This window comes from Scaptodrosophila lebanonensis, unplaced genomic scaffold (assembly GCF_003285725.1).
Source record: "Scaptodrosophila lebanonensis strain 11010-0011.00,11010-0021.00 unplaced genomic scaffold, SlebRS2 tig00000098-arrow-pilon, whole genome shotgun sequence".
NCBI lineage: Eukaryota > Metazoa > Arthropoda > Insecta > Diptera > Drosophilidae > Scaptodrosophila > Scaptodrosophila lebanonensis.
The window spans coordinates 1,402,189-1,422,060 of NW_022060568.1; the positions used below are offsets into that span (position 1 = coordinate 1,402,189).

The 19,872-nt window shown below is 40.4% G+C and overlaps 4 protein-coding genes across 4 annotated transcripts in view; all 4 read right to left on the reverse strand.

Annotated features, from left to right (window-relative positions):
* Positions 1-1,399: 1,399 nt before the first annotated feature.
* LOC115627871 (protein enhancer of rudimentary-like) lies at positions 1,400-1,919 on the reverse strand. Its single transcript, XM_030523755.1, has 2 exons — positions 1,840-1,919; positions 1,400-1,775 (listed from the first exon to the last, which is right to left on the reverse strand). Exons 1-2 carry the CDS (start codon positions 1,871-1,873, stop codon positions 1,465-1,467), a joined length of 345 nt encoding a protein of 114 aa, XP_030379615.1. The 5' UTR covers positions 1,874-1,919; the 3' UTR covers positions 1,400-1,464.
* A 418-nt stretch (positions 1,920-2,337) lies between these two features.
* Positions 2,338-3,751, reverse strand: LOC115627959 (gastrula zinc finger protein xFG20-1). The gene is made up of 2 exons (XM_030523852.1): positions 3,566-3,751; positions 2,338-3,506 (listed from the first exon to the last, which is right to left on the reverse strand). The coding sequence occupies exons 1-2, from the start codon at positions 3,749-3,751 to the stop codon at positions 2,427-2,429; spliced, it is 1,266 nt and encodes a 421-aa protein (XP_030379712.1). The 3' UTR covers positions 2,338-2,426.
* A 974-nt stretch (positions 3,752-4,725) lies between these two features.
* On the reverse strand, positions 4,726-5,272 carry LOC115628007. The gene is made up of 2 exons (XM_030523930.1): positions 5,041-5,272; positions 4,726-4,981 (listed from the first exon to the last, which is right to left on the reverse strand). The coding sequence occupies exons 1-2, from the start codon at positions 5,223-5,225 to the stop codon at positions 4,816-4,818; spliced, it is 351 nt and encodes a 116-aa protein (XP_030379790.1). The 5' UTR covers positions 5,226-5,272; the 3' UTR covers positions 4,726-4,815.
* Positions 5,273-10,284: 5,012 nt separating this feature from the next.
* The window catches only part of LOC115628040, a 32,417-nt gene continuing 22,829 nt past the window's right edge, over positions 10,285-19,872 (reverse strand). The window contains 7 exon segments of the mRNA XM_030523985.1: positions 10,285-13,050; positions 13,120-14,924; positions 16,197-16,640; positions 16,732-17,004; positions 17,216-17,334; positions 17,416-17,667; positions 17,752-17,979. Of these exon segments, the coding sequence (XP_030379845.1) occupies positions 12,218-13,050; positions 13,120-14,924; positions 16,197-16,640; positions 16,732-17,004; positions 17,216-17,334; positions 17,416-17,667; positions 17,752-17,979 (3,954 nt within the window). The 3' untranslated portion in view covers positions 10,285-12,217.

Below are 19,872 nucleotides of genomic sequence, written 5' to 3' on the forward strand. Positions count from 1 at the left end.
AATTACTGTTATAAACGTTATTGCACTAGTATAGGTATATGCATTTGACTTGCTTGAGTTTTTTCCCTGTATTATTTGCTTATATTTATTCGATGTTTTCTAGCATTTTCCCCAAATTGGCATCAAAATTTTTAGGGAGCAGATAACCTTTCAATGGCGACCAGATCCCATTACAATATAAAGAAGCCAAAATTGAAAGAATATGTCATAGGAAGAATATAAGATTTGTTATCTATATTATCTATATTAAAAAAACGAGTATTGGAACAAAATTACACATAGACATTAATTTGTATGCAATTTGTGTTTATGAAATACAAATAATATGTCGATTGAGCTTTAATTAATTTTATTTCGAAAAGCCAAGTTCCTTTTCTTTAAATACACTTGGCTTATTAAAGCGCGACAGAATTAATAAATAAATAATAATTGTTGCATATTTTTAAATATTCTACATTTGTAGTTATTTTTAATGCCCTTTCAGCTATTTTTTTGCAGTAAGAATTGGCATCACTGCCTCTATCCCTTGTTAACATTTCTCTGTTCTTGCTGGCTGTTAAGGAGCTGTTGTTGACAGCGTTAACAGCCGTTACAGTTTTAGAAGTGTGCTTCTAAAAGCTTCCATTTAGTTGGGAATGCAGTGCGCCCTAATAATTTCTTATGGGTAGCAGCGTTTTACGAACTCTGGTTTAAATACGCATTTTCACGCACTTCCGATCATCAGCGTAAGGATAATGAGAATAAATGTCCTTTTTCTGATTTGACGTGACATTAGAAGAAGGGTAAAAGCAAATTAATTATCGTTAATTGATATTGGAATCGTAAATGGTAAACATAAGACGGTCTTACAATATACAAAACTGACCAAAAACCTGAACTTAAACTTTGTAGGCCATCACAACAGGGTAGAGCTTTGAACTCTTTAATTTAATAATATTTGAACATTTCTCCTAAATATTACAAGTAAAGAAAAACTGTTTGTTAACTTTTAATTTTTCGGTCACGGTGGACTTTTCTGTGGAAATGTCCATATTAGGTTTGTGCAAAGTATGTAACAGACAGAAGGAAGCATCTCCCACCTCATACAAGTAAAGTATATATGTATATTCTGAATAGACATGTCCGCCCGTCTGTCCGTCTGGGTCCAAGGATATCAAAAACTATAAAAGTTGGAATAACCAATCCCAGTATCCCATCCGAGAAGGGACGATTTTATTTTATTTTTTGGAATTTTCCCCTTTCCCTGCTACAGATTTCGTCAATTAAACTTGTCACACTTAATCTCTATGAATTTATCCACTTTTGCTTTTGCAATTCATAGAACATTTATTTATTAAAATCCATATAAATCGGTTTTAGGAATATTCACTTCGCTTCACAAAAGGTGTGATGTGTCATTTTTTATTAGAATTGCGATTGCAAAGTTAGTTGCATTAGTTTTTTAAGATTCAACTATTGGTCTCGTTACTGCTCGTTTAACTGCGCCAACAGCATTTCATAGAGCATCCAAAATATCCAAGCCCGGTTATGGGCTACGTAGGACTGGGTTGCTTCCTGATACACCAAGCAGCACAAGTCGGTGAACACAGCCAGAAAATCGAACAGCTGATCGGTATTATAGGTAATAGTCTGCGCATCGGGATACTGATTCAGCAGACAATCCTCATAGAATTTGCATAAAGCCTCAATGCAGGTATATATGTTGTCGTAAGTGCAAAAAATATTGCCCTCAGAACTTTCCAGTAATAATATGACGGGCGACGATCCCAAGACCGCTGTGAAAAGCAAAAAATTTACAATTTATAGTTATCATATCATATATAGTAATTGTCTACTTACATCCATCATGCATAGGTGGAGTGTAAACAGGCATATTTTCTATAAGTTTCTTGAGAAAGTTGCTTTGAAGAAGATGTGAGGAGAAACTAAATCTCAAATGACAGTGACAATGACAAAATCAAATTGACAGGATGAGAAAGGATCGGTTGATGTTGTGCCAAAATTTCTCAAAATGCATTAACTTGCAACTAAACTATTTAGCTGACAACTGAATAGAATTTATTGCCCCTGATTAATATAAGCTCCAAATTTAAAAATTATTATTGCTGTTCAACGTACATATGTATATATGTATGTATATGTAGGCTTAGACACACATACATAGCTTGGAAGGACATATTTTCGTGGGGGTTCATAAGGCGCCCATATCGCCCAGCTAATAGGAATAAAAGTACGTTTTAAATGGTTGTTAATATTAGTTAAGCTACAGTTTATAAATATAACCTCTTAATACTGACGATTAATCGATGGCATTATAATTAAACACAAGTCGGGATATTCCGCTATTTCACATATATGTACATATAATTACATAAATAAATATACAATAAAGCTTTGAGTTCCTAATAACATACTTCTAGATCCAATTACGATGGCATTGCCTCCGCAGTATCCTCTGGCGGTAACTGTAGATTTCGGCCCATCTTATCGCTATAGACGGTACTGAATTCTGGGCGATTTATCACAGTTGTATCGCTTACATGATCACTTCGCTGCATATGAGCCAGCAATTGGGCTTTTCGCATAAACCCAGCGTCGCAAACATTGCAGGCATACGGCTTCTTGTTGCTGTGGACGAACAGGTGCACCTGCAGATTCTCGCGGCGTTTAAAACGCTTCCCACATATATCACAGCTGAAGTGCTTTTGATCCGTGTGGCAGAGCAGGTGTTGCTTATAGCAGTGCGGATGACTGAAAGTGGCCTCGCAGTGCTCACAGCGGATGTCTCGCACTTTAGTGTGCGCTGACTTGATGTGATAATCCAGCAGGCGTTGTCGTTTGTAACACTTGCCACATTCGGTGCATTTAAATTTGGCCTCGCTTAAGTGTGTGGTTTGTAGATGGGTACGCCAGTTTGAGCGCTGCGTAAAGCGGGCACCGCACAGCTCGCACTCGTATGGTCGCTCTCCGGTGTGTGTGCGTATGTGATCGTGCAGATCCTTGGTTTGACCAAACGTCTTGCCGCAGTGCTTGCAGGTCAACTGTTTGTGCGTACGGCGGTGGGCAGTGAGCTGTGGGCGCGTTAGAAATGTCGCCGAACAGCTGGTGCAAGCATAGCTACGGGTTTTCTGCGGCTGCTGTTCTTTAATGTGGGGTTCTTGCTCTTTCTGCTGCACACTAACGCACTCCTCCTCTGTCTTGATCTCAACAGTGAGCTCGCCAGCGGCGTCCTCGTCATCGAAATAGATTAAATCATCCGACTCTAATGTGCTCAGTTCTGCATTGTCACTTCTTAAATCGGAGTCTAAATCCGACTGTGCCTCTACCTTGATGTCCAATGGCTGTATATGTTCAGCATCGCCGACACATTTAACAGTTTTGACATGCATTTCGTAGAGTTTTATTGTTTTTTTGTGTGTGCGAAGTATTTCATATCGAGCCTCATACAGCTTGCACTCCAAGGCCTCGAAATTTAACAGACTCACCTTGCAAGTGCTGCACAACAGCTGTGAGGAGTGGAATGTAAGTTAAAATTCAGCTTCAGTTACAAAAATTAACAACACACCGTCGAGTGCACGCTTTGCTCATGCAGTTCGTAACCCAAAACGATGGCTAGTATAGAAGCCAGCGAATTCTGTGGTTGGCCATTCACATTTAGCCGCTCCTCAAACATCCGTTCGTACACCTTATTATCCCGGAAATTATAGTTACAGAGATAACAGCGCGCGTCGCCAGCCTCGCTGAAGTCCATTATTGCCAAAGAAACAGATTTAATTTAAATAGCTGCAAACACAAATCAGCTGTGTATTTGGCGTTGCCACTTAGAATGGCGGCGTTAACATTGATGGCATTGCGGCCCATTTATGTACATATGTATGTATGCGCATCTACATAATAAATTCAAATAAAAGGAAAGCCGCAGCGGGCCTTCAAGCATGCCAAATAAATTGACCCAATTCGAATTATAAAAAACATACATATGTATACACATTCCATGTGCGTGTCATTGAAATAATTCCAATAACTGCCGTTAAAATTATCATAACAAAATGATGTCCTCGATGTCCACCCCATTACGTATTACCAAGTAAACCACTAATGAACGTTTTTTTTTTTTTGGGAAAGCCAACAAATTTGTTTGACTCTTTTTGTAGTTTAAGTTTTGCGATTATTGAACTTGATTGAGAAGGGGTTGGTAGATTCCTGGTACACTAGACACTGCACTATAAATTACAGAAAAGGGTTTTTGATACAGATTCGGCATCATTACAAGCGTAAAACAGAAACTGTTACCAAATCGATGTTTTCCAAATACGAAAAGTGTATTTAAAAAATAGCTAGCTCGCCGCATTGAACAAATGGTTTTTGAATTTCCAACAGACATATTAAAACCCAAACGATAGGCAATGTCAAGGCAGCGTCGATAGCAAAGGAAATCGATACTTTTAATATTGGAAAGTAAGTTTCATTTGTTGAATTCGATGCATCTAATCGAAATAATATTATGTTTCGAAGCAATGCTGAAGTTATTTGTCCAACGTTACATAAATATAATATAATTTTCTTATAATAGTGACAATGCCTTAATTAGGGTTGTAGATAGAACAAGAGGCGAACTATCAATAATGTAACGCCGATAATTGTTATGTCTATCGGCACATCACAATAATTGAACACATATTGGGGAAATCCACATTTATTCACACAATTCTGTAACATTTACATACAAAATAAACAATTTTTCGTTTAATTTTGTTTATTCTATTTTGTGTTTGCAAAAATGTTTGATTAGCTGGCGATTGCATGTGTCTGCAATTAGCTGTCACTGTCATTATTGTTATCATCCAGATCTTCCCATTGCCACCGTTCTAGCACCTCCTCCTCCTCCTCCTGGTCGTTCTCTAACTCCCCATCACTCATAGATTCCGCCGGCTGGTGCCTCCCCTTCAGGTGATAAGGTGGAACGATTTCGAGTCTGTGGCTGTTTAAAGAGAGTTAAGCCTTTCTATACTAACAATAATAAAGAAGGTGCGTACTTACGAGACTTCAGAAAATTCGATTAGCGTTGAATTGGCTATTGATACAAATTCAAAGGCATTTATGGCCGCAACCTCAGAGTTTTGTATTGGACAGTGGAGACGGCTAAAGTTAAACGGTGGTCGGTCTTCAACCTCCAACGAGTCAACCTTGGGAGTGCCAGTTATGCGTTTCCCGAAAGTATCCATATTAATGACGCGCTTCACAAAGCAAAAATGTTAGAACAACTTGTAGGTTTCGTTTCTCGACTGCCACTGACTCACAGCAGAAGTTCAGAGCGATCGTCAAGGGAGCCGAAAGCCTGCGCCAAAATGCCGAGTCGGCACATTCCACAAGGCGAGAGTAAACAGAGCGGATAAGTGGACGCTACGGAAGGCGCGCACACACATAGACATAGTATTTACATATGTATGTGTAGGCGGGCAGCTTTGAATTGTTATAAATGTACACCTAATTCTGTTTTTACACGGTTTGAAAATTAACAAGTAAAAAAGCTAAAGTCGGGTGTCCCGACTTTGAAATACTCTGTACATATGTTTACAATAATTATAGAAAAAAAAAAAAAGAAAATTAAAAAAAAAAAAAATTGGATCGATTTTACCTTTCTCGGTATTCGAACTCACGTAAAGGGTATATAATTGCATATTTACATAGCAATTGCGTCTGTGTGAGTGTATGTATGCCTATGCGCATCCATTCGTGTCTGTGTAAACATGTTAGCAGTCAACTAAACAGCATCAACAACAGCCGCGGGCAGCGCTTGAGCAGCGCTGCAGCAGCAAATATATTTATGGCTATAACTTCTTGTTAAATCGGTCTATCATAGTGAAACTTGGCATACGGACACATAATGGGGGTATTTGCAAAACTCAACAAAATAGTTCGAAATTCCAAGAATTACGGGAGTTAGAGAAAATCGCGATTTGCGGGGGAGAGGGGGGAGGGAGGGAAATTCCAAAATATATATTTTTTCTGTATTCACACAAGGCATCTTGGACTAAAATTTGGTGTTCCTAGGTCTTATAGTCTCCGAGATATAGGCGATTATACGAATGGAAAATCGGGAAAACCACCATAGGGGGGAAGTGGGGGGGAAAATCAAAAAAATAAAACAAAATCGTATAGAATACACACATAAGGCATCTTTGTGGAAAATTTGGTGTCTCTATCTCTTATAGTCTCTGAGATCCAGGTGTTCATACGGACGGACAGACAGACAGACAGGGCTAGATTGACTGATACTTTGATTTTGATTGATACTTTGTGGGGTCTGCTACACCTCCTTCTGCCTGTTACATTTTTCAGCTCCCGCAAACCTAATATACTTCTGTACATTTCATTTACAGAGTATAAAAATTGTATATGTTGTTACACGACTTTATTCCTTTCCAACGATTCAAAATAACACAAAATCAATTTTTCATAAACTCACACAGCTGACAAACAGCTAGAAACAGTTCTTATATATGGGATTTATTAAAATAAGAATAATCCTTGTTTTTTTTCACTGATTTTAATAGGTTTTAGAGATAAGGAACAAATCACATATTCTGCATATGATCAATGTATTCTTTTACACGGTTTTTTCTGGAACCAATCTACCGTGTAAAAACAAAATTAGATGTACATATATACATACATATGTATAAATATACATACATATATATGCATAATAGAAATTGGAGCACAGGGCCGATAATTAGCCTGAATCTCCAAGTTTGAAGCTTCATAATCAAGTACTATGTATAATAAGAATTGCTTTGGCGTTAGTTTTCAATTTTTTTTGTTTTTTATTTTTGGGAAATTCTCGTAATTTCCCTTCCATCGTCAATGTTCTTATAATGTGTTGCGCATCCCGTTTATTACATGATTCGTTTTGGTTTTGTTTCAACATTTCTTAACGTCGCTTTAAAACTTTCTTTGTGTTTTTATGTAATATATTCATTAATTGTTGATTACTTGCTGTAACTTAAACGCATTGCAGAAAAGTTCAATAACGTTCTAAGTTATTTAATTTAATTAATTTTAATGCAATTTATTTATACGCTATGTAAATATAATTTGTTCACAACTGTTATATAAGTATTCTCGTTTTATTCATCATCATCATCATCATCTTTTAATGCAATTTCTTTTTCGTTTTCTTTACTTTTCTTGTTGGTTTGTTGTTGTTTTCTTTTTTATTTTTTGATTTTAAAGCAGTTGCTTTCAACAATTGTTTATCAATCATTACTGTATAATTCACACATTTTCTTTTTATGATTTGAGTTTTAATTTTAAAATTTATAATTGTATAATTGTAATTTGGTTTACCTATAACTACTACATATAGACGACATACTCGTATTAATGCGTGTGTGTGTGTGTGTGTGCGGTGTGTGAGTGTGTTCGTGTTACCTTAACTTGAGTTTAGTAATGTTAACAAATTTACAGACTTATATTGTTATTACAATTATAAAATATGCCTTTGAAATGTAACAGGGATGGATCATAAAGAAACGTGTATATAGTATATTCTAATGTACGTTTTTCTGAGGGGAGAGCATCATTCGAGTAAATAATTGCAATGTAGAAAGGTTGCTATTCTTTCATCTGGGTTGCTCTTTTTTTTTTTTTTTTTTTTTTGTTTTAAATGCTAAAACTTCAAGTTCGACTCTATTTGTATTTATATCTTATATATACGTATTTGCTTCTCGATTTCGATTCTGCCAGATAGGTAGGAAGTGTGGGGAACGACGGTGCATTTCGTCCTGAGAGTCTATAACTTTTTAACCGTTTTTGGAGTTTGTTTTGTGGCTGCTTCGCTTCGATTTTTTTTTACACACGTCTACATGTTCAATTGTTGTTGATTTTATTTATGGAATTTCATTTCTTTTTGTTTTAAATTGTTTTATTAAATGCTATAAGTAAATACCTGCCTGCCTGCCTGTCTATCTGTCTGCTTGCCTTCTCTTTGCATTTATTTGGTATTCATTTTTCGTTTTGTTTTCTCAACACGATTCTTTTTTTTTCATTAAAAACTATTTTGGCCTTACGGGGTAACACTACGCTACGTTTTGAAACATTTTGCGGCATAAAACAAAGTTATTCTTTAGTGCTGTAAAAACCCATCTGAACAATTCATGAATATGATTGAGCTACAGTTTAGTTTTATATATACAGGGGTGGACAACAACAACTGAGTGGAAGGACATACATACACATTTTTTCTGGATTAAAACCCTACAAATACATATGCTCTTTGAATTGTAAAAGTAAGGTAAATATTAGAAGCACTTCGCTTCAACGATTTTTTTCACTTGTAACAACAAAAAAGCGCGTAAAATATTATCTACATTTTTGAAAGTGCTTCGTCATTTTGAAAGCATGGAATTGAAATCAAATGCCCCTTTGGAAATGAAAATATATATTTTTCTAAAAGGGAATTCGATTTCAATTGAATGTCCTTGCCTTTCGTGCTTCTCATCTACATTTAACTCTGAAATTTGGCGGTATTAGACAAGCGGAACGTTGGCGAAGTGAACAGAAAAAATCGAGCTTTAATCCATAAAAATATTCTATCCATTATCTTTTATTTTGTGGATACTCGTATGTAAATCATAAAAGACATTTTGTGAAATAAATTCCACCACTTCTTTCTAAAGGACCATACATACCGAGCTAACAAGAGCGCTCCTAAAACTAGGAGAAGAAACATCATTTGTTAACGTAGAACTTTTCTCTCGTAAGATCGATATTCAAGTCCATGTTTGGGGCAATTCGATTTTGGAATGGAATGTTGACTGTACGTTTAATATGTATATATGTATGTATATGCGGTTTTCGTTTTACTTGTGAATTGCAGAGATAAAACGTTTTGTCGATGTTCCTGTGGGAGTTAGAGAGAAAGGAGAGATATCTGATCGGAAGGTCTGTTCCAATGCTAGAGTGACAAAATGTCGCGGTGTAGTTTTCCATTTCTAACACTAATGGAATGGAATTGAAATAGAAAAAATGGAAGGGACTGTTCTCTGTTTAGATTTGAGGTAAGCTACAGTTTTGTCTTTGAGCCCAAGGCGGCGAGATCGAAAAGCTTAGAGGTTTTCAATTCCCAATGCGTTCCAATTCCTGGCAGAAATGTTTTGAAAACATTTGAAAGAGTCATGTCATTAATTGTTGAATATGGAGACTGAACCTATTTGTGGAATACTGGCAACTAGGGATTTTAAGTTATCACCGAACTTTCCGGCATAGGAACAGATCTGACAATATATGTACATCCGTTTTTCTCTCCCACGTATCGACAATATGGTTCGAATTTGCGAATTATTTTTGTTAATTTTCATGGAATATTTGAGTTTTTATTTTAGAAATGGTATCATTTGGGGATTATTATTATTATGATTAGTTGTTTTTTGTTTTTGCTTTTTAATTGTAATGCTTTAGGGGATACGCAAAATATTTGCATTTTACATTATGTTTGCCTTTTGTTAGGATTTGTTTTGCTTTTCTTTCTTATTTTTATTTGCATCTGCACAGCAGAGAGAATAATTTTTGTGATTGTTGTTTTCGATTTCGAATTCGTTTTGATTTCTATAACGTTTTTGTTATATGTATATGTATGTATATATATATATATATATATATATATATATATATATATATATATATAGTTGTATATGTGTATATGGCTGTTTTATGTGCTATGTATATATATTTACTATATATATATATGTGTGTGTGTGTTGAGTGTGGGTCCACAACAATCGGAGTTGTCTGCTTCGACTCGTCATATCAATCTCGAAATATTGTTTATATACGAGTTGATGAGTGTATGTTTGTGTGTGTGTGTTTGTTAGTGTTATGTGTTGTTTAGTGTCGTTTTGTTCTCGTCTGTAATGTACATTGATGGCTTCATGGTTTGCCAAAGCAAATTCCATTCATATACATAGGTATGTGTGTATGTAGAGAGGCATCGTATCGTATCTGTTGGTAGTAGGTATATGTATGTATGTATATATGTATGTACGTATGTATAAAAGAGCATATTTGTTTTTAACGCCTAACAAATTTTAAATGCAGTTATTGACCTGAACATTGTTTTGTTGTTTTCAATATATATAGTATATATCTGTATATATATATATATATATATATATATCTTTTATCTGTTACATGCATGTATTATCGTATCGTATGTATGCGTATATATATACAAGTATATATACTTTCGTGTTATTTTAATTTGTAAAATATTCAAACAAGTAGTATGTTATATTTATCCTTTATTCGTTCTCTTCTTGCCTTTCTCTTGTATTTATGTTTCATTATTATTATTATTTCTTTTCGTTTCTTTGTCAACTTTGCCACAACTTTCGCTATATCTTGTGCATTGTTTTTGTTGTTTCTGTTAAAATGAATTTACTCTCTATATGTATATATTTGAGTGAAATGCTTAAGCATTTCATTGCAGTTACTGTCTCTGTCTTGTGCTTTCGGTTTCTGTTTCTGTTTGCTTCCTTTAGATTTCTGACGTCACAAAAATTTCTCATATGTTTCGCTGTTGTTGTTGTTGTTGCTTGTTTCGCAACGGATTTTTAAATAATAAAAGAATTATGCTAGACAAACAATTTGATGCAATAAATATCGGTGTCGTTAGGCATTCGGCTGATCGCTTATGTTCATAAATAAATAATATATAGCTTACAATTTACTTAACAAGCCCTACTAACTTAGATACAAACATACGTCTTATGAATAAAAAAAAATTATTTAAATCATTTGATTTCATACAATTACATATTTATAACAATAGGCAACAACACAAAGCAAGTTTTGTTAATGGAAACTGCAGCTGCATCCAGCCGACTGACTTAATTGGGGGGAAAAAAGAGAGAGCGCGTATTACAGTTCTCCCAGAGTTTCAGTTCTTCAGTGTTCTCTACAAAAACGTCAAGAGAGGATTGAGAGAGGAGATGTATTGGGAGAGAAAAACTACTAAACTTAGTTTATAACAATCTCTTGAAATAGTTTTCTGTTTGTAAAGATATCGCCAATATATTAGCATTTCAAGATGATTTTTGTATAGAAAACTTTGTAATATGTTCTGGAATATGATCGCCTTTGGGATCAATTCTTTAGCCTCCTGCTTCCCAAAATTAAAGTTCTGATATATTGAAACTCTGATCTAATCGCAAGCGCTACTCCTTTTACTCTGAACATAACAACACAGGAGAGGAACCAAGGCAACGGGCACCCTCTTTGGCGCATTGTGTAAATGTTTGGGTGTACATAGGTGTTGGTGTTGGTATCGGTGTAGGTGTGTGGTGGTGTACATAAGCTTGTCTATGTATATGTGCGTGTTGTGTTTCTCTCTGTTCGTGTGTGTGTGTGTGTGCATTTGCATGAGGCACATATGTGCGAAATCTCGCTGGAGATTTCAACTCACTCCACTTACATAATTGAACAAATTCTGCATACAGTTAACAAGGCCTGTTCTTGTTTCGAATTCGATTAAATTTGATGTCGAAATCGCTTTCCACCAATTTGGTGTGAATTCGTCGAATTCAATTCCACTTTCTAATGTTAGAGAGAAAATTCCTCCATACAAAGGAGCTGAAATTGTTCGAGAAATACGATTTGCACAAATCTGATCGAAATCTTACATTTTTCTTCCTCAACCGATTGGCCAATTGGCAAATATACTTTTAAAACGATTGTGGGCATTGATTGGCAGTGTCGTGGGCGGTCTGGGGTATGGTGGACTTTTCACAAAACATGTTACATTAATATTTCCACTACGCATAACTCACACTACTACGAAAGGAATAAAGAGTGATAGAGACGGAGATAGAGTGAAAAAGAGGGGGATACGCCAATTGTGCATGGGATTTTTGCTTTCGTTCTTGAATTCTGGCTAACTTAATTTCACTTTTCTCTTAACTTTTGGGTAATTGCTAGTAAAATTGTTTAGCATTATATGTTGTTTATCATTTTTGTTGTTTACTGCTGCGTGTGCATTTTCTTATTATTACAAAAATCCGCAACGCTAGCCAGCGTCGCCCTCGCCGTCGTTAACGTAGTCGTCGTTTCGTGATGGTCACTGTGTGCGCCGCCTGCTTTTGCCACCGGCACCACCGGCACCACCGACGCCGCCGCCAACGTCGTGCTGATTGGACAATTTTTATGACGTCTCTAAAAATCATACTTTGAAGGTTTTCTCGCGTCGCTGGTGCTGTTGTTGTTGCTGCTGCTGCTGCTGATGTTGCTGCTGCTGATGGCGCCCATTGGCCAGCACGCTCATGGAACCACCACCGCCACTGCTGCTACAAAGTGCAGCCGCTGTAGCCGCCGCCGCGTCATCGCAAGCTGCATAGCTGGCAATGCGATGATCACTGCGTGAGCGTTCACGGTCGTGACTGCGATGATGATGATCGCCATTACGTTTGCTGCTCGCCGCTTGCTGCTGCGACCGTCGATTGCCCAAACGTTTCAGTTCATAGTCGCGCGCATCGGCTACATCGAAGGTGGCGGCCCGTTGCTGCTGCTGCTGTTTGGAGCCACCAGAGCTGCCGGCGGCATGTCGCTGTTCGCGTGTGGCTGCCACCACTGTTGCCTGAGATTCGTATTGCTGCGGACAGTACTCATCGTATTCGTGATCGTCGCACAGGTTCGCATTGCAGGCTTGTGGCGGTGGCTGCGATTGGGCGCGATGCTTCTTGGGTGGAAGTGGAATGGGCGCCGTGCTCGTCACCGTCTCTCGCTGAGTCTGCTGCTGTGTTGTGTGTGTGTGTGTCTGTGTGCTGGCTGCCGCCGCCGCTGCGTGCAACGCCGTTGATGCTGTGCCACATGTGGTGGCACGTCGCACAACATCAACGCCGCCGCCGCAGCAGGCGCACTCCTACAATTCCGTTACAGAATAGAGATCGTTGTTGACCAGAGCGCCGGCACCAGCCGCTGAGCTGCCACGCTTCAGGGAGCGATAGAAGAGCTGCTGCTGCTGCTCCACAAGTAAGGCCTGTTGCTGGGCCGCGGCTGCTGCTGCAGCTGCCGCCGCCTGTTGTTTGCTGCTGCTGCTGCTGCTGCCACCGCCTGTCGTACCACTGCCATGGTGATAATTGTTGTTGTGCTGGCGCTGCTGCTGGAGCTGTTGCTGTTGATAGAAGGCCGCCTGTTGCTGTTGTTGTTGTTGCTGCTGCTGCTGTTGGTGGTAGGTACTGCTGTCATAGGAGTGCTGCTTCTTCATGCTCAGCACTGGCTGACCACCGCCATATTGCTGCTGCTCTGCGTAGCTGCGCGCATTATCGAGCGTTTCAGCACGACGTGGCCGTTCGCTGCGCTCGCCGCGTTCCCGTTCCCGTTCACGCTCGCGCTCTCGTTCGTAGCCAAAGCTGGCAGATTGCTGTTGGCGCAGGCTGGCAGACTTGGGTGGCAGCGTCTGCATGTGATTGGCATTGCTGGCATCGCGCGATGACTTGTGACGATTCTTGGGCGGCAGCGTTGGCGGTTGTTGTTGCTGCTGCTGTTGTTGTTGTTGCTGCTGCTGCTGTTGGGCAAGCTGCAATTTCTGCGTCTGCGGACGCTGTAGCGAACGATACTGACTTAGATTGGCTGCGCAGAGCGGCTGCAATGAGATCTTTGACTGAGGCGCGGGTGTTGTGGGCGATTGCACGGGGATATCGGGCAGCGGCTGATTGACAATCGAGGCCGGATTCAGCGAACGCTGCACACGGGGCGCTGCCGTTGGCGCTGGTTGTTGTTGTTGCTGCTGCTGCTGCTGTTGTTGCGGATAAACGCCGCTGCTCTCAATGCTGTAGACGGCCGAGGGTGGCAATATGTGTGTGGTCGGTGGATGGTGTTGCTGTTGTTGTTGCTGCTGCTGCAACGCGATTAACTGTTGCTGCTGCTGTTGTTGTAAGGCGAGCAACTGTTGCTGTTGTTGTTGCTGCTGCAACGCCAATTGCTGATGCTCCTTCGCATAGGAGCTGCCCACGCCGGTGGTGCCTGGAATTTCGGTAAACGTATTGACTATCTTTGGCTTGGGTGGTGGCGGTGGCGCGGGCTGTGCTTGCACCACATGTTGCTGCTGTAGCTGCAGCTGTTGCTGTGGCGGTGGCGGCAGCGGAACTGCCTGTTGTTGCTGCTGTGACGGCGGTGGCGGCGGTTGGGCAACGGTGGTGCTGCCTGCAGCCACCAGCATGTCCGTGGAGGTGGCTGCATACACCTGCGGTATGCAATCCGGCTGCTGGCAATAATCCTTGGACACTGTGGCTATCGAAGGCGTTTTGGCACTGCGCAAGTTAGGCGATGGCGAGGCACCCTTGAGGGAACCACCGTAACGACCGACATGACGCAGGGTGGCACACTTGTTGGCTGTGGCGGCGGCCACAATGTTTAGATTATTATTACCGCGCACCGCCTTCGGCCCGATGCTGATGTATTTGGGATCGAACCGATTGAAGCTGTTGTTGGTGACGTCGCGCGGATCTCGATCATCGCTCAGATCGCCGTCCAGCCCGTTGCCGGTGGACTTGCACATGGCATTGGCCGTCTGGGCAGACAGCACCGAGCGTATGGACGAGCCTGTCGATCTAGGCAGTGTTGCCGAGGCGAATATGTTCTTCAGTGTGTTGCTGTTGGTGGTGCTGTTCAGGATGTTGCTGCTGCTGCCGTGCACGTTGGGGTTGGCGCCAACGTTGGCAGCGATGCCGCTGCTTTGCTGCTGCTGTGTGTTGTTGCTATTGCCTGCATATGTGCTGCAGGCAAGCGAATCTCAGTAGAAGTCGTTCGACTCGAGCGTCTTACACTGCTTGCTCAGTGTCGCGTATTTGCCGTTGTTCGGTCCCGGCAAGTACGATGACGCTTGCTGGTGGTGCGAGGGCAGCCGACCGAGCGTATGATGACCGGACCTGCCAAGCGAAACGAAAGTCAAAATTACACATTAGTACGGCTTCCAGGGTAAATGCTATCTTCTTCTTGCTGTTCTTGTTCTAGTTGCTGTTTTAGTAGTTAACGTGTGTGCGAGTGTGTGTGCGTGGGGGTGTGAGTAATTCAATTTGGATTAGGGGGTGTTTGCGCTCTGCCGATATACAAGAATGTATGTACACTATTGGATTATGGAAATGGACATGAAACAAGATATTCGATGAGCTGCGCTGCGCTGCTCTGCTCTGCAATATTCCCCCAAACTTCGTCAATCGATTAAGCGATTCAAACAATACAATGATTCAGAATGTTGAGCAAATGCTTGGATCGTAGAGAACTTTTAGAGCATATACAAGTAGTACTACCTATTGTCCAAAGCTGCTAAATTATTCAGAATTTTGGGTAGAAATTCAATAGTTCTCCCACTTTCTACTAAGCATTTATTGTGCAATTGGAATGAGATAAAACTAAAATTTTCCCTCCTCTCTCTTTTTATTATTCATCCACTAGTACAATAATAATATTTTATGATTTCTAATTTGTAATAATACAATGTTATTTTAAAAAGATTTCTAGCTTTATCCTTAGCCCTTCAATTCATGATAACTAATAAAGAGAATTCTTGGAATTATTTTGAATTTCGAAATAACAGTTGACCCATCGGTTTGAAAAGGACTGGATTCCTTTAAACTCCCGTCTAATTACAAGTAATAGCAGCCAAATGCATGAATAATGGAAATAAGGTTTCAAATGCAAATTGTATATCCCTCGTAACAATTAGAATAATTTCCATTGATCGTAGAAGGACGCAATCCATTTCTAAGCTGTCACATTCTAAATGAATGGTAGTTTGTGAATATTATTTTGAATACAAAGTGAACACCCCTCGCGACATGTTGATAATATTTTGAGTGCGATTTGCGCTGAAGGCTGAACTCTAGGCCTCTACATTGTTACTTAAAGTAAAGCTCTTTATAGCATGCATTACGACAGGTGACGGGTGAGAGATGTGAATGGACACGTGCTGGGCAGAGGGCACAATGAATCGAAAATAATAATCAAATTACAAAAACACAATACTAATATTAAGCTTATTTACGTCAATCGAAAAAAAAGAATAATACAATTACGGAGTAGACGACTTAACTAAATAACTAACTAACCGCTTAAATCATAGACTAAACTAAACTAAGTGAACTAAAATGTAAATTAATTAATGAGGCAACAGAAAATGAAAAAGAAATTAAACTTCATGCCTTGTGCCATGCACCATATCATAGCCGGGCGGCGGTGACGGGGAGCGCCGGCCGCTGACGCGACCCAACAACAGGCCACCGGCCGCCGACGTGTTTGCTGTATTAGTTCTATGCTGTGTGTTGTGGTTGTAGTGGTGGTTGTTGTTGTGGTAAGTTGTAGTAGATGATGTATTGGTTGATTGTGATGATGGTGATGCCAACCCTTGTCTCATGCCCGCTGTCCCATTCCGATAGGGCCCGCCGCTCCCGAGAGCGCCACCTCCACTAAGGGTGCCTCCGCCGCTGCCACCACCCAGCGGCCCACCGTGCGCCTGCTGATGATGCAACAGGGTTCGATTTATGGTGCCTGTGTTGATGGGGGCCGTAGGTGAGATGCTTGCGCTCGGCGCATTCGAGGCGGGAAATAGAGGCGCTGTTTCCGATTTATCGGCATCCACTGTCGGCCTATAAAGCAGATAGCGAGGGAGAGAGGGAGCAGTTTAAAAATAGTGCCGAATTGGCTAATGGCATATAGTGCTTTTGTTTTAACACGCACCGTTTGGTCAAATATATCCACGCATGCGAGTCCGCATAGACGAGTATAGTGAGCAAAAATGAAGTTAACAGCCCCGCCACCATCATAAGACTGAGGCCGAGCAGGCCCCCGCCACATAAGCCGCGCAGGGCATCTGCATAGTGTCGATCGATCGCACGTCTGTCCAGGGTGGCGGAGAGGACAGTCAGATTACGCTTCGTCTCCTCCAGATCATTGTTCATTGCCTCCAATGTGCGATGCACGTCAATCCGTGGATACGTGTCCTGAGTCATGCTGAAAACAAAATAAAACAATCTGATTAGCTTCAGAATAAAAAGGGAATTATAAGCCTCCCAAATCTAGAGGATTTCTTCTTGTTACTTCAGAATGAAGAATAAGGGGACTTAAGGGTAACTAGAGCCAAAATATTCAATAGAAAAATGATTGTTTCATCGAAATTCTGAAACTTCAGACTGTAGATGTGAAGTTTTAGCTTAGAACTCACCGTTGTAGAAGAAAGACGCTTTCCCGTGCGCGTTCCACAAGATCCCGGGATTCGTTGAGGCGCAGAATGAAACGATTTCTCAATGTGCCGCAATTCAGGAAGTAGACATATGGACTACGCTGTAGGGGTCCAGAGAAAAAACGTGTACGGGTTTAATAAAATCATGGAATACGGCTAGAGTTGATTTATGGCGTACTTACCATTCCCACCTGCCTACACATATACTCGTGCGGACGCATACAGAAGTCGCCAGCGGCCACGCTGAATGCCAAATAAATGCCCGCCAGCAGCCAGCAGATAATGATGCAGAATAGTCCCGATACGCTAAAGAATATCAGCGTGCAGCGCGACCGGCGAGCCACTCCAATAACCAGCACCGTGCAGAGTATCAGCAGTACGGTGAGAAATCCGAGCGTAACCGGCCAGCGTATGGACTCGTAAAATTCCCCCAACTATAACATGAATGGCATTTAGAATAGAAAATATTTGCATATCGATTCCGATTCCGATATCGGTTTCGATTTCAAGCAACTTACGTGCAAGAGACCCATCAGGGATGTGTCACTCTCACTGCCCTTGGTCTTCATGAAGTACACCACCATGTTGTCCAGCGATGTGACGGCGCGTGAGGTATTCTCCCGCACCAAAGCACACGTCTCCGTGATCAGCAGGACCGCCGTTTGATTGTATTGCGGCTTGTCCACCTGCTTCTCCAGATTATGTGAGGCCATTTTCGTTTCGAGATCATGTTTTATGGATTCAGTCTACAAAAACCAAATGAAATAACAATCATACTTGTATATCAAAAGGGAATAAAAGTTTCCAGACCTAATTGAATTTATATAGCATTAGAAAGAGAAAATATTAGAAAGATGGTCCGAAATAAAATCAATGTGCTAATCGAAATACCAGCTCAAGAAAATCAATAAATCAGGAACCGGAATATGGCGTTATTTTGTTTTTAAATTGAAATTGAAATGAGGACATCAGAACATACTCTAAAAGAAAGGAAACAGACATAAGCACAATAGACATTTCTCTGTTTAACAAAGCTCCATAAATTTGCAATCATTTAGGGAGATATCTGAGCGAATTCTTACTGCTAATGCCATTGATTCTATCGTCAATAGTTTTGGTTTGTAATTACAAATTATTAGGAGCTGTGAGTAGATTTTAGCTTTTAAGTAAGTTATAGTTTCTGTACAATGTTTAGTTTAATGTTGGTTGATTTTCAAATATTTCATACAAAACGGAGAAAGTTAGTAAATCGCCAATTTATTTCAAAGCACCGTTAGTTCTGTAAACTTTTGGGAAATTTATGAATTGAAAATGGATGTAGTTCCCATTTCTAATTTCAGAAACAAGTGTACATGTTTTGATTATTAGAAATTATGTTAAAAGTGCAATTTAGAATGTACTTGTAAATCCTCCTTTGAGTCTGTAGGCTCACACAATTTATTATTGTTTATTTAAAGAACCTGTGATCGATACACTTATAAATGGTTTTGTATATTTTACAAGTAATATATTCGATGAAGTCGAAAAAGTTGATAATCTTGCAAGAGTGTGTGGAATATTTAATATTTATTATTGTTGGACCAAATGGGTTTCCCCTTTGAGGCAAGCTGCGGCGGGACGTTTCACAGCAGGCCACGAAAACTACGTTTGCGTTGGTGTCTCTGTGTTTGTGTGTGTGTGTGCGTGTGTACCACAAACCAGAAGTCAGTCATTATAATCAAGCTAAAAGCTGCCTGCCGTGTTGACAGTTGCGGTGCCGAGTGGACACGGTATTCTTGCCAAGCCGCTATTCATAACCTTTACTGGCTTGGCTCAAAGGCACAGCACACACGCAGTCCCATCCATCCCACTAAGCGAAAGGCTAAAAGAGAGAGCCACTATTCGTATACATACATATATACATATGTATGTAGCTTGGTAGGAGAAGTCCGTCAGCATCAAAGGCGGTGGGCAGCAAGCCACACGCAGCAGCCAGAGCAGTAGATATTGGAGGCTTGCAGATGCTTTTAGGGGCGGGAAATAGGCGAAACAGATGGCTGGCATTGCTTGGCGCCTAAGTAAAACGCTATTAATTATCTGGGCACATGCTCGCAAGCAACAACTACACGCACACACGCGCAACTAGGGACTCTATAAACACACAAATACACTCAGCGATTTTTTCATCTGTCTGATGTTGCCTGCTTTTAGGCGCACACAACGCTTCCCATGTGTGTGCGTGTATACTCGTATGTGAATGTTTGTTTGTTTGTGTGTGTGTGTGTGTGTGCGTGTGTGTACTTTAAGCTTCATACAAGTGCGGAAGCAAAACAGCAAGCAAAAACATTACGCTAAAAACTACTTTTTAGGTACGCTGTCGTTTTTGGCTTTTGTTCCCCTTTGTTAGTCAGTCTGTCTCTCTGTCTCTCTCTCTCTCTCTCTCTCTCTCTCTCTCTCTCTCTGTCTGTCTGTCTGTCTATCGGTCTGTTTGTCTGCCTATATTAGTGTCTGTGGCTGTGTGTGTTTGTGTGTCGTGCGTGGGCTTCTCCCTTTACCTATTTTGGTCATTAACTTTTGAACTTTTCTCACCTGCTGTGAGGCAGGGTGTGTGTATCTCTCTCCCACTGTGTTTGTGTGTGTGTGTGGTCTGTGTGTGTTGT